Here is a 15,008-nt window from a genome sequence, read left to right on the forward strand (position 1 = left end):
TTTTTGGATTAATTAAGAGTTAGACAGCTTCATTCAATAAACACTTGGTTCCTCTTAATTATAATACTGCCATTAATAATAACAGTTACTATTGGTGTTTATATTTACTAATTTTTACGATGCATTTTTCTTTAATTTTATTTTTATTGTTAGTCTTATTTTTATAGAGAACATGTGTAGATGCATTTATAAAGTCATTGGGTTTCACTACACAAAATGTATTAATTAATTAATTGTATTGAATGGTCATATAATAACATATTTATATGCATTTTGGAGGGTTGACAGTAGCAGAATTTTATTCTATTTTACTTTACTTGTTCTATTTTCATTAACTTTAATATTTGCTAATAACACAAGAGAACATGGTTTAGTTAATGGTACCATCATATATATATATTTTTTTAAATATTCATGTGTGTGTTTAAAGGTATTAGCCCTTTAAATTATTGCGTTCTAGGTATGAAGTATTTAATTCAATTAATTATTTAATTGTTTTTAATTAGGTTGCTCATTATGTATAAAAAGTGGTGCTGTGGTTTTTTTGTATTGTATATGTCTGAAGAAGGTGGAGGAATATCCTTAACCAAAAGCGCTAACATTAAACAGTCCGTGCTGTAGCTGCTTTGTCCGTTTTTACTCTTTCTTGGTTATTCAGTTGTTATTTTGTGTGGTTTAAAAGAGAAAAGTGAAACAGCTCAACCAATCTGACTTATTTAGCTGGTCAGGAAGAGATTGCCTTTCAGCTGGCCTATTTAGGTCACACTAATTGGTGTTGATGTAATACCCCAACCTTATATAAAAATGGGAAAAGGGGAATGATAAAGATGATAGTCCTTCCACCTTTTCCTATGCCTATGTTAGGGCTATTTATTTCATTGGAAGATGACCACTGTACTGCTTTGAGTACAGGAATAATATACACCAGTAGCCACAATAACCGTTTTGTATACATTTCATACTTTTTCAAATCAAGTTTATTATACTTCACTGTCAAAAAAAGTACACCTTGATTTTGTAAACTGTAAGCTACTGTAGTACTTTTGTATGTTCTGTTAAAAGCTGTACACTCCTATAACTACTTTGTCTTTCACTTATCATGACTGAAAAAGGTCTCTGGACCAAGTTCAAGGTTACCACATAAATACAAAGAAGATGCAGGTCATCCCCTTCTATGGGGACATCTTAATAAAACATATTTGGTAAATGGCCTAGGTAGACTGCCTTAAAAGAAGGCCTATATTTAAATCTGAAAATGGTAATGACTGCATCCAAGGCAACTTGTATATTTCACCATGCCTTACGTCGCGAAACCTTGCAGAGAGAATTGCATAATTAAAGAAAAAATGAAATTCAAGAAGGCATATACATGTCAAAGTAGGAGACAGAAATTATATTTACACACAAACATCAGACTTGTAGTAATTTTAATAGAAGACAAGAAAAAAACTGTTAACTGACACCTACTGCACTCTAAACCTGCAGCCGATGTCGGCGCTGTGGCATAATACCTACACAATCTGGCAAGCATGAAGAAGCCAGCCGTTAGCAATTTAGTCCCACCCTCCTGGCTGGCTATCTGTTATAGAACTTGTCAGCTATCATGGAGCACTACTTTTACACAATAAAAATTCAATGCATCCCAGAACAGTGAGACTAAATGTGTGAAAATGAGGAATTTTATACATAAAGTTCAAAACAGCTATGTCTTGGTGTGTTGTCTTTTCCTCTAAGGTATGGCAATAATATACGCAAGGGTGCTGGGGGTGCAGGAGGCCTTGCCCCCCCCCCTGCAGAAAATAACTTTAATGGAGAATGGCAACTGTTTGGAGCAGGGGGGTTGGGGGTGCAGGTGTTGCTCCCCTGCAGAAAATAACTTTAAATGAGAATGGCAATTGTTTGGAGCAGGGGGGGTTGGGGGTGCAGGAGGCCTTGCCCCCTGCAGAAAATAAATTTAATGGAGAATGGCAATTGTTTACATTTACTATTTTCCTTTACTTTTTCTGTTTTTCCCCCCATAACTTTTCGGACTTGCAATTGTGGATCTGCAAAATACAATAGTAAGAGCTCGTTCTATCAAAATCATGAACACATATGCATTGGTGGTGGATTTGAACCCTTTTTGCACACCTTCCCACACTAAAAAAAAAAAAAAAAAAAATTAGTCCCGAGCCTCATGAGAAAAACAGTGTAGTTTTCTGCAGTAACTTCATCCAGTAAATATCAAAAGTCTGCCCAATTCTCTCCCACCTTTAACAGCTTTCCTCAAAACGTGTAATCACCCACCCCTGCTAAAATTCAACCTCAACATAAATTTTCTACAATTACTTCAGTGAGTTAACAATACTGTACCCGAAGTGGGGATGCTGGCATCACTTTAGCAGCCAAAATATACACTGTTTTTATTTTTTAATTATGAAATCCAATGAAGTAAAACTTAAATTTACAGTTTGCATTACCTCTGTTGACTTCTGGTCATCTTTGCTTCCTTTCCCTCCTAGGAGGCGATGATCATGATCATTGATCCAGTTCAGCAGACTGCCCTGATCTGACGGATACTTGGAGAACACAGTAGAGATCTGACTCGTATGCTTGCTTTGGATGAATTTCATCTCCTACAAAAATAAAAATGATGTACAGAATTACAACTTTAAAAAACAGTACAATTCGTTTCCAGGACAAAAGACTAAAGATGCGCTTCCAAAATAAGGTAAATAAGCACACAATTAACCAGTGTTTTAGAAGAATTTCAACTGAAACCGCAAAATTTGCAGAAAGTTAAACAGAACTACCATCACAGCACATACAGTAATCCCCTTTTTTACTGCATTACTACATTCTCCGGTACAAACGGCTCTAGTCTGCAGCCATAGCTGACAACTATCACACAGCACACTTACTGGCAACGTCTGCGAAACAAGAACTTTAAGTAAGCAGTACTGCTGCTGTACACTGCAGTCTATTAATGCTGCCAAGAAATAAACATATCACAAATTATTTATATGTAAAAAATGCTATTTTACTGTATTGTGTGCCATAAAAGTATTAAGCCCTTGACTCTAGCAGTGTGTACATGAAAGATGAACAGCTCAAAATGTGCAGGATGTGCGAAGAGGTTCTGCTTGTTTCAATCAAAAACTTCACAAACAGAATTTTGTTATGATAAAAAAAGTGCAACGTTATATAATCAAGTATGTTCACTTTTGTAAGACATGAGATATCAAGTTACGCTTCATTAGTTCAGGCTAAACACGGACTTATATAAGGGAGTTGTACTGTTTAGATATTTCCTGAAATTAGGACATTTAGCATCACTTTAGCAAAAAGAAACAGAGTTAATGAAAGTGTTGGTGGCAGAAGATTACTTTAAAATAAAATGTAACAGTATTGTGTGCAAGGGCCCAGCCAGCTACAACCTCCAGTTGAGAGATTGCGTCTCCTGAACCCAGTAATCTTACACTTAACTGTGACATCACTGCATCGGGAAAAGGCCTGTTAAACTCAATGTAGCTTCCGTATAATGGGGTGGCACACCTCAGTACTTGTCAGACACACACAGCAAATTAGAACAGTAATTTCAACACATGGTAAAACTGCACATGGGAAACAGTTTTCCACTTCTGAGCAAAGTACTTCATTCAAGAAGACTGATTTTGATGTGATGCAAATTAAACTGACACAACATGACTATCTTTCAGAATGTGACACACAATTCTATCACAAGTACCATCATGCCAAGGCACTTGGTGACAAAACCCAACAGTCATCTAAAATGTTTGTTGCAGAATTAAGATAAGAATCCCCTGAAAAAAAAAAAACTTCATAAAATGTTATGTAACATTCTGGTTTTACTAGCAATCAAACTGACTGCCTAGTTGACTAGGATGCATAGGCAGCAAATCTATGCACATATTAAAAAAAAAAATGCTCTAAACTTTGCAGTGTGTACAAAAGACCTAGCTTTACAGGAGTAACAGCATATATAAACTACCTTCACGTTTGTGTATCGGGCTTGCAGAAGCAACAGTCTCTTGTGGAGCTCTTCACGTTTGTGCTCTTCCATTGGCTGCTGCAGCACCTGTTCACCCCGCTGCAGCATCTCTTCCACCTTTGCTTTTTCCTCGTCAATCTGAAAAGAAACACAAGCACTAACGTGAGACAACAAACCATAATGGTCAGGGAACCTTTAATCCCCTTCCCAAGAATTAGGAAACAGTTAAGCTCATGTTAGTATCTACATATATTTAGCGGTGAAAGTCATGAAACTTTACCCAACATATCTGTGTAGACCGGCTAAACTAAATAAAGGTAGAGTGTAACTTTACTTAGACACACAGCCGTGCTAACATAGTGGCATAGAATCTAAGTGCCACATATAACATGTCAGGAATCATGCACGCTGTTGTGCGTTAGTGGTACCCTGTTCTTATACTCAATTGTACTTTGCAATTACGACAACAATGTAGCCAAGTGAAGTAAACCTCAAGGTAACTTCTCTACAATGGCGAATCCCATCATTATCAGTAAGAGGACTGGGACTGCATGTAATCTAGACAAAGAATGCAATGTCAATGAACATGTGACCATGCAACACCACTGACTTGAATTAATGGTGATTTGAAACACTAGAGAAGGTTCTCACAGAGTAAAAGCTTGTGCATGCAGTCTACATTTTTTAGACAGATTTTTCACTTTTATGAATTAAACTACTCATGCCAGGTTCCTGAGCACAGTCCTTACATTTATGTCTCTATTTTCCAAGATCCTCAAGGAACCTGACGTTCTAGAGCTGTTCTTAACATTGGCCTAATTTCAGAAAAGGATTTTGCAAAAGGAAAGGGGCAACAGTGAAGTCATTAAATACAGGGCGAAAAAGAAAAAAATTCCAGGCAACTAAAAATGGTCAACTAATGGCAATAATTCACAGTCAGAAGGTACCTAACAGCAAATAGGCTTTTAGAAACAAGCCATTATGAGTTCACATCAGGAAAAAACTTTCAAACACATGTGCTAGAATTCTTAATTTACTGACCAGAGAGGATAAGAGATGACCATCACAATACACAGTAGGACTTTAGTAAATTATATGACACCGCACCCCACAAAACGCTAAGACATGGAAGTGGAACCAACAACGGTGGGGAGACTGGATAAGAGGAAAGTTAAGTGGAGAACTACCAGAGAAAGGAGGAAATAAAGAGGGTACTGAAGGAAAATGTGCACATCCTAGCACCTGTCTTCTTCAACATGTATATTCCAGATAGGGCAGCAACTGGACAACAGAGTCTATACAGTAAAGGTGAATGGTGAAATACAGAAAGGTTTTCCCTTTTGGCTCTAACATGTCACACTGACTTGGTACATTACTTCAAGATTATTATAAATCCACGTGGCATTTACATACTTAAAAATGGGCAACACATATAATTATGTCATGTTGGACTGTCACTATATCTTGTAGCTTTCTGTAAATGTAATGCTTTACTAATCTGTTTGTTGTAACGTGTTCAGTAACTGTCAGTGCCTCTATCACTGCAACTGTGAAGGTTATACAACAGTATTATCAATAAGTTGTAATGCATTTAGAGGGAGCCCCTGACATCCACTGAAATAGGTCTCGCGCATCTGAACTATCCCAGCAAAAAAAAAATACTTCTCAGATAATACAAGCTGGGGTGGTTGATGAAGTAAGGAGCAACAGCTTAAAGAGGAGCTGCACAGGCTGAAGTTGTTGTGTCTTTCGGCTTTTCCTGGTTATGAGTCGCCACAGTGGAACTCCGGTCCGCTAATGATTGGCAGTAGATTTTTACGTGTCAAGTTGCCAGCTCTGATGCACAACCTTCAACGAAAGTACGCCCATTCATGCATGCCTCCACACAGAAGACGCTCTAGCTGAGAATTGAACAGGACAACGTCATACTGTGAGACGACAATGCTACCGCAGCACCACCGCAGTCTCGCTGCACAGAAAACAGCAGCTGTGCACCACTGTCAAGAAATAAAAGGTGACACACACACTGGATACAAAGAAAAACACACACACACCCTGGATACAGAAACACACACACACACACACTGGATACAGAAACACACACACACACACACTGGATACAAAGAAACACACACACACACACACTGGATACAAAGAAACACACACACACACACACTGGATACAAAGAAACACACACACACACACACTGGATACAAAGAAACACACACACTGGATACAAAGAAACACACACACTGGATACAAAGAAACACACACACACTGGATACAAAGAAACACACACACACTGGATACAAAGAAACACACACACACTGGATACAAAGAAACACACACACTGGATACAAAGAAACACACACACTGGATACAAAGAAACACACACACTGGATACAAAGAAACACACACACACTGGATACAAAGAAACACACAAACACACACTGGTTACAAAGAAACACACATACACACACCGGACACAAAGAAACACACACACCGGACACAAAGAAACACACACACACACACACCGAACACAAAGAAACACATACTGGATACAAAGAAACACACACTGGATACAAAGAAACACACACCAGACACAAAGAAACACACACACACACACCGGATACAAAGAAACACACACACACACACCGGACACAAAGAAACACACACACACTGGATACAAAAACACACACACACTGGATACAAAAACACACACACACTGGATACAAAAACACACACACACACACTGAATACAAAGAAACACACACACACACACACACTGGATACAAAGAAACACACACACACACTGGATACAAAGAAACACACACACACACTGGATACAAAGAAACACACACACACACTGGATACAAAGAAACACACACACACACACACTGGATACAAAGAAACACACACACTGGATACAAAGAAACACACACACACACACACACACACTGGATACAAAGAAACACACACACACACTGGATACAAAGAAACACACACACACACACTGGATACAAAGAAACACACACACACACACACTGGATACAAAGAAACACACACACACACACACTGGATACAAAGAAACACACACACACACACACTGGATACAAAGAAACACACACACACACACTGGATACAAAGAAACACACACACACACTGGATACAAAGAAACACACACACTGGATACAATGAAACACACACACACTGGATACAAAGAAACACACACACACTAGATACAAAGAAACACACACACACACTAGATACAAAGAAACACACACACACACTAGATACAAAGAAACACACACACACTGGATACAAAGAAACACACACACACTGGATACAAAGAAACACACACACACTGGATACAAAAACGCACACACACTGGATACAAAGAAATGCACACACACTGGATACAAAGAAACACACACACACTGGATACAAAAACACACACACACACACACTGGATACAAAGAAACACACACACACACTGGATACAAAGAAACACACACACACACACTGAATACAAAGAAACACACACACACTGGATACAAAGAAACACACACACACACTGGATACAAAGAAACACACACACACACTGGATACAAAGAAACACACACACACTGGATACAAAGAAACACACACACACACTGGATACAAAGAAACACACACACACTGGATACAAAGAAACTCACATACACTGGATACAAAGAAACACACACACACACTGGATACTAAGAAACACACCCACACTGGATACTAAGAAACACACCCACACTGGATACTAAGAAACACACCCACACTGGATACTAAGAAACACACACACACTGGATGCAAAGCAACACATCTGGCCTGCAATAAGGGAGTAGAGTTTGACTGAGTAGTACAAGGCAGAAAGGGCCTGAACTGTACTACCACCATACAGACTTACTAATCAAATGAAAAGAAAGACAACAGTGAGAAATGTTATTCCAATTATGGGATGCATATGAAAGGAATACAAGTCTAGTGAGGTTGTAACCAAGATAATTCTGTACTTCTAGAGAGAGAGAGAGAGAGACAGAAAGAAGCTAGCAGGACTAGCTGGAGGAATGGAAAGGAGCACAAAGGAAAAGTAATAGAAGAATTTAGCTATAATGAAAGGTTGCAGAGATGAGGCTTATGTACACCTGAACAGAAAGGAAACAGGTGACATCAGCTGGATGCACACGTTGTTCAGCAGACTGGAGGAAGGAGTGTTAAGAGGAGAAAAGAGAAGGTAAAATGGGCCATAAAAATCAACAAAAGGGGACGTGGTTGAGTAATGACCCAAACATTCTCTTCTCATCATGAGTGTGGTGGGGGGGTGTTGAACAGCACCAGCAGAGGAAACGGGGGGGGGGTGGCCATTGACCACCTACTGCAATAAATACATAGGATTAAACAGAAAATAGTCTCTTGCTGTAAGTATCATATATTCAGATATATATCCATTAAACCAAATCTCCATGATTTACACCAAGCATCTTGTTCCTGAAGTATGTACTAATACAGATGACCTACATAAATGTGATAGTTGCACCTTTTTCAGTTAAGGCAGAATAAAAAAGGAGTTATTTTGTGCTGGTTCAATTACAGATAACATTACAAAACAGTGGTAATGCGTTTCCTTTTACTGTACCAAGCACAGACTTTACAACACACACTGCTAAAGCTTTCAGATTACACCAGTCCTTCAATCATGAGTTATCAAGGTGTCGATGCTGAATGCAGCACTTGGGGATCCATCAATGCATAGGAATTGAATATTTATCTCCCACTGATTAACAGACCTTAAAAATACAACCGTAAGGGGAAAGGTGGAGAATGTGTCGAGGTCTATAAATCATGATTACCAATTACATAAACTAGCAATAATAATGGTAATAGTAACAATAATAGTAATAATAACAATAATAGTAATAGTAACAATAATATAGTAACAATAATAGTAATAGTAACAATAATAGTAGTAATAACAATAATAGTAATAGTAACAATAATAGTAATAATGGTGCTTACCAGGCGATATCAACAGTTTTACCTTTCCACGGTTGGGGCAAGAAATATAAAATCATACTAAGTTTAATGTTACTGGCTACCAAAATAAAATTATTATAAAATGGAAATAAAAATCTAAACCAACTGTAACTGAAGCACTGCATATTGTAAAGGAAATATAACTGGAAGTGGAATCTGGAGAAAATGGAAGGAGCAAATTACATAGAAATGGAATTTATGTGAACATTACATGCAAAATAATGTTCAGGAGAAGGAATGAGGTTTAAGGAAGGCAGGAATTGAGCAATTTATATATTGCTGGAGTAAATAATGGTTAAAAAGGTAAGAAAACGCATGTAACGTATAATGAATGTAATATGACAACTGGTAATGTAGTCTGTTTTCTTTTCTATTAATGTATGCGTGCCTATGTACTAAGTGATAATTTAATAAATGTGTTCAATGATATATATATATATATATATATATATATATATATATATATATATATATATATAAGTCACTGCCAACATTACCACCTGCATGTATGAACAGCAGGCAGACCAAATAGTCCCCAAAACACTGATGCTCTTTCTATGCAACATGGTGGTGCTGTTAGTAAGACTGTAGTACAGATGAATGCTTGCAAAAGACTACTGTGAATCACCAATAAGGTAATGGAAATATATAAATAACATCAGTAGCCATGTAAATCCAACACTTCCTTGCCTTACTACAATGATGTCCACTGGTAAGTACTGGCCAATGTTAAGGGATGGTTTGCAGCGGTCTCTGACATCAAATCACTGCCTTCAGCTGAATGTTTAATGCTTCTGCTGCAGCAATTAATTACTCCTGTTTTTGATGTTCTGTTGTTCACTGTTTTGAGGTTTGCATTTTTACCATTCTGGAGTTCACATTTTGGGTTTTGACATTCACACGTGGATCCATATTTTATATATATATATATATATATGGCTCTACTTCAGTAGATCGAACATATTACAAGTTCAAACCACATATGGCCGAGACCATATGTTCGAACTTGTAATACTTCGAACACTGAAGTAAAAAAAAAACAAAAATAAACATCTGTAGGAGGGGGCTATGCCCCCCTGCACTCCCCTTACTTAAATATACAAACTCCGAGTTCGCACTACATTGCGGAAAAGGGAAATCTTCCCGTTCTGCACTGTACGGACATCTCCATTCAGTCCGATCAAACATTTGCAAGTTCGAATATATGGTCTCGGCCATATGAGGTTAGAACTTGTTATATGTTCGATCTACTGAAGGGAACCCATACACACACAGATATATATATATATACACACACACACACACACACACACACACACACACACACACACACACACACACACACACACACACACACACACATATACACACACAGTTATATAAATATACAGATGTACACACACAGCTCGTGTGTGTGTGTCTGTGTCTATAGCCTGAAATGGAAAATCACAACACAAGACCATAATATACATACACGTGTGTGTGTGTGTGTGTGTGTGTGTGTGTAGGTACAGAAGCACTTCACTTGCTGAATGTTTTGTTTCCTCAACAAAGTGAAGTGCGGCATTTTTCACAAACTTGTGTTTTCTGGATGGAGATAAGTGATTGGTGTTGTGGGTAAGAGTGTACATACAAATCCTTGTGGGTTAGGATTAGCATAAGTACTAAGAAATGAGACAGTTTTAGTGTTGAGCATGCGTGTGGCTAGTGGTACTATTGGGGGAAGTGTTTTTCGGAAAGTGAAGTACAGGGGTTTTGGCTGGGGCAGGAATGGGGTTAGAGTCAGCATACGAGTAAAGTGGTAAATCCTTTTTGAACCAGTCACCTCTTGAGAAAATACATAAGTTAGCTTTTCAAGAAGGAGATTGTATTTGACAGTTTCAGAGACCCTTTTATCATCTAAAACATTGCCACTATTAGTAGGTCCATCTCCTTATTAACGGACTTGGAATGTTAAAGAAAAAAATTACTGTCTGCACATTGCACTTTGGTCTAAATACATGCTGCCTGTCAGTTAGACCATATTTCTGAACATTTTCAAGTACTTGAGCAAATACACATTTCTCAAACATTCTTGCCAGAGAGCAAAGTTTACTACAGGAAGAACAGCTTCAGCTCTGCCACATGCTACAACCCTAGCCAAGCATCCGAGCTGTCAAAACTGCAGTGGAACACTTGGTATCGCAACAACATGCAGGTTGTGGAGTCAGTCTCTTGGAAGTGTCTCCTTGAGCTCAGACTTGAGGAAGTCTTCTAGCTTATCAAGTGCCTTCCTCACCAATTCTGCCTGAATTAGGACAGGTGAGATGATCCACAGCTGAATAAGTTAACCCCCAGTCTGGGTGAAGAAACAACACACCAAAACTGGGCATGCTCTATAGATCAAAAAGTTTCCTTACCAACTCCTAAAGAGTTGCTCTAGCCAGTACATACCTCCTTCCTTCACTACTATATGCGCCTCACCCATTTTCATCAACATTCAGATTTCCTCTAAGATAAAAACTTGAGGTTTGCTATAGCAGAGTAGCTAGATTTGCAGCCAGCCAGTTAGTCATACAACTCCCGTCATTGCTCCGCCCTCAGATATTTAAACTGGTATGAGTTACCTCAATACCTCAAGTTCACCCAACTCCTCCTTGCTCATAAAATGGCATATAAATCCTCATCGTGCCCGGCAACCAGAACCATTGTTAAACCATTACCTTTCTAATCCCTCTCTTTCCTCATCTGAGGATCACCTCCTTGAAATCCATAAACCAAAACATCTATCAGCCACTGCCTATATTCCTACTCAGTAGCCAAGGTCTGGAAGATTATTCCTATAGATATTAGAGCAATGCCATGTAGTCACATATACAAACAATCTCTAAAGAGCTTTCTCCTTAACTCCTGGCTCTGCCCATGTCTTACACCAGGCTGATACTACCTGTCACTCCTTCCTTCTCTTCCTTTCTCTCCCCTCTCTTCCTTCCTACACTTTCCCTTGCATTTCTGTTCCCCTTTCATTTTCTCCCTCTCTTATCAGACAATACACCAGTTTGTTCTCTGACAGCTCCATACTTTAACTCCATTTCCTAATCTCCCAACTGCAAAATCTCTTTTCTTTCTCTTAGTGTTTTGTCCATATTTAAAATGCTTAATATCTTTACCATTGGTTATCACAACTGTACTTTACTAGGTGCTCAATATCAGTTTACTTATTAATTATATATAATGTTAATAAATAAACAATTTATTAATTGGTGCAGTGGTGCAGGAGTAGCATTGTTGACTCACAGCAAGAGGTTCTCCGGTTCGATTCTCGGCTGGTCTGCCTTCTGTGCAGAGTCTGCATGTCCTCCCTGTGTTTGTGAGGGTTTCTTCCACATTAGAAAGACATGCAGCTGAAGTGTTTCTCTCCAGGCCTCTGCTGAAAATTGGCTTAGTTCCAAGTTGGACTTTTCCCAGTTAACAAACATTAAATAAATGAATGAATGAGTGAATTATGTATGTTGGAGCTTTTCTCCCCGGGCCTCCTCTGAAAACAAGATTCATGCCCAGTTGGACTTTCCTGGTAAACAGATGCCAAATCAATCAAATAAATAAAAAGTACACCTTCCTGCCACACTTGTGACTTTTTGTCAGCAGCAAGGTGGTAAAATGATGTAGCTTCTGGGACCTATGCTGTCTTACAGAGATCACAAGAGGTGTGTGTAGTGGAATGCACGGTTACATAATATGCCACTCAGTCAAAAGCATCTGCCCCCCCCCCCCACCCACCCCAGGACACCACTGTAGAATCAGGATGCCAGCTAGCTGATCTGATGAGAGAGATTACCCTGGCTCCTCAGACTTCTTTCCCACAAATACTGCTAAGCACACTGTGGGGGCAGGTGACTGACTGGGTAAGAGGCTAGTTCAAATTACCTTATATCAGCCTGAGAGAATCCCCAAAGAAGGGATCACCCACAGAAGAGGAGGAAAGTAGACCAATTATCCTTTCTTGTCTCAGAGACTGTGGCATCAAGGTACTGCTACTCGTCATAATATCCTAGGAAGTACTATGACTCCCTCAAAACCTTCCTGGTGCAAGCTCACACAAGGCTGACCATAAATTAAACTGATCAGACATTAAAGCATAAGGAACCAGTGATAAAATGCAGACTAGCCACAGGTAGTACAACACAGGAAGAAGCCTATACCATGGATAACACCAGCTTCAGACCAAACACATTAATGATGCAATCCCCCAATCCTCACCTGACAAACTAATGTCCAGACCCTGAAACATAAAACCAAAGGAGGAAAATGACCAAAGGCTTGCTGGCCCAAGTGGGTGGCAAACCCAAGAAGGAAGCACCCCAGTCACAAGTACCCCCAACATCCATGTTCAGAGTTTTGAAAGGACTAATTTCTGGGACCAGGCTACCCATCAAAGGCTATAGCTGATGATATGGAAACAGAATGACCTGGGAACATCAGGATGCACTACCTAAGACAGGAGCAAAGGTAAGTCTCCACTCTCATCAAGATCCCCAATCTAGACCCAATTCATGTTTGAACACTTGCAAGGCAAGGACAAAATCACCCACTGATGTGTTTGTGGTGGTGAAGTAAATGAACATGACACTTACCTTGAGAAAGTTTCAGGTCTGGACCTGATCTCTTAGAACTCTGCCCTGGTAGTACTGTACCTACATGCGGCTAAGGCTCTGTAAAGTCCCTCTTTCCACTGTCCACATGAATATCTTTCGACTACACCCATCTGCTTAAAAAGGGGACCAGAATGTTTTCTCACATCCAATTTCCAGTGGCCTGCATGAATCTCTAACACATTTTGCAGTTAAAAGATATTAATTTACTTATATTTACTTACTAATATTTACCAGGAAAGTCTGACTGGGTACCCCTTTTTAGCAGGGGCCCAGGGAGAAAAGCTCCAAATTATTACAAAACATTTTAATAATAATTTTACAATCTTCAAAAATAAAACAAAAACATATGCAATTTAAATAATTATAACAAATTAAACATAATATAAAAAATGGTTAAGAATCTATATGAGGTATATGACAATCACTTAATATTTAGAAAAAACGTAGATGGGTTTGTAGGGAAATTAAAGGTAAGTTAGCCCAATGCAAATAGGAACTGCAAGATGAAATGAGTGGAAAACAGGCTTATGGTATATTTAGAGAGAAAGTCAAGGAAGAGAATTAGACAGCAGTAAGGAAGTAAGTGAAGAATGGGGAGTAAGGGGGTACAAGGACATAATTTCTCCAAGTTTTGAGCAACAACAGAGCCAGGATTATAGTTGGGAAGTCTTTCAAGGAGATTTTAAAAGATAGGAGGGAGGGTATACACCTGATGGATGCAGGTAAGGAGTTCCAGGCCTTAGCAACCTTCTACGAATACTGACAATGCCCAGCAGATTTGATAGGTTTGGAGACAGGAATTTTGGTCACTGGACAGCAATAAACTATTAAAGTGTGTATCTTTGGCTGGCAGAATAATGACCACAAATACATACGCTACAATGTTTAGACAAGCAAATGCAGAGCTTCACTTACAATGATCAAGATCCTAACTCTCTGAGCAACTAACAGGTGTGAAGGGGGCTCTTCGGGCGAGTACACATATGTTACTGACATACTGCATCACGGTATATATTGGCAGAGTGCAAGGACATCCCAAATGTGGACTTTTATTACAACATGCCAGATTATGACTGCTGGAGAAGTAAAACCCAAACAAAAGCCTATGAAGAAAGGAAGAAATTAAATCCACCAGACACGTTGCAATGAATGAAAATGGTCTGTGGAGATGATGCCTGCCCTTTGACAAGATGGTAAGTAAGAAAAGCACTTAAAAATACATCAGGCTTACTTTAAGACATTCTATAACAATGGCAACATGATTCACAGACAGCAAACTGGGGGGTTGGGTCAAAGTAATCCAGGTGGCTTCTACTGGATTT

At 38.9% G+C, this 15,008-nt stretch overlaps 1 protein-coding gene across 3 annotated transcripts in view; it reads right to left on the reverse strand.

Annotated features, from left to right (window-relative positions):
- UTRN (utrophin) overlaps positions 1-15,008 on the reverse strand; it is a 4,744,936-nt gene that overhangs the window by 2,552,860 nt on the left and 2,177,068 nt on the right. For all 3 annotated transcript variants that reach the window (XM_044069601.1, XM_044069592.1, XM_044069610.1), the window contains 2 exons: positions 3,992-4,129; positions 2,460-2,615 (listed from right to left, as the gene is read on the reverse strand). In XM_044069601.1, the coding sequence (XP_043925536.1) occupies positions 2,460-2,615; positions 3,992-4,129 (294 nt within the window). The remainder of the gene's footprint in view (positions 1-2,459; positions 2,616-3,991; positions 4,130-15,008) is intronic.

This window comes from Protopterus annectens, chromosome 1.part0 (assembly GCF_019279795.1).
Source record: "Protopterus annectens isolate FY-2018-M chromosome 1.part0, PAN1.0, whole genome shotgun sequence".
Classification (NCBI taxonomy): Eukaryota; Metazoa; Chordata; order Ceratodontiformes; family Protopteridae; genus Protopterus; species Protopterus annectens.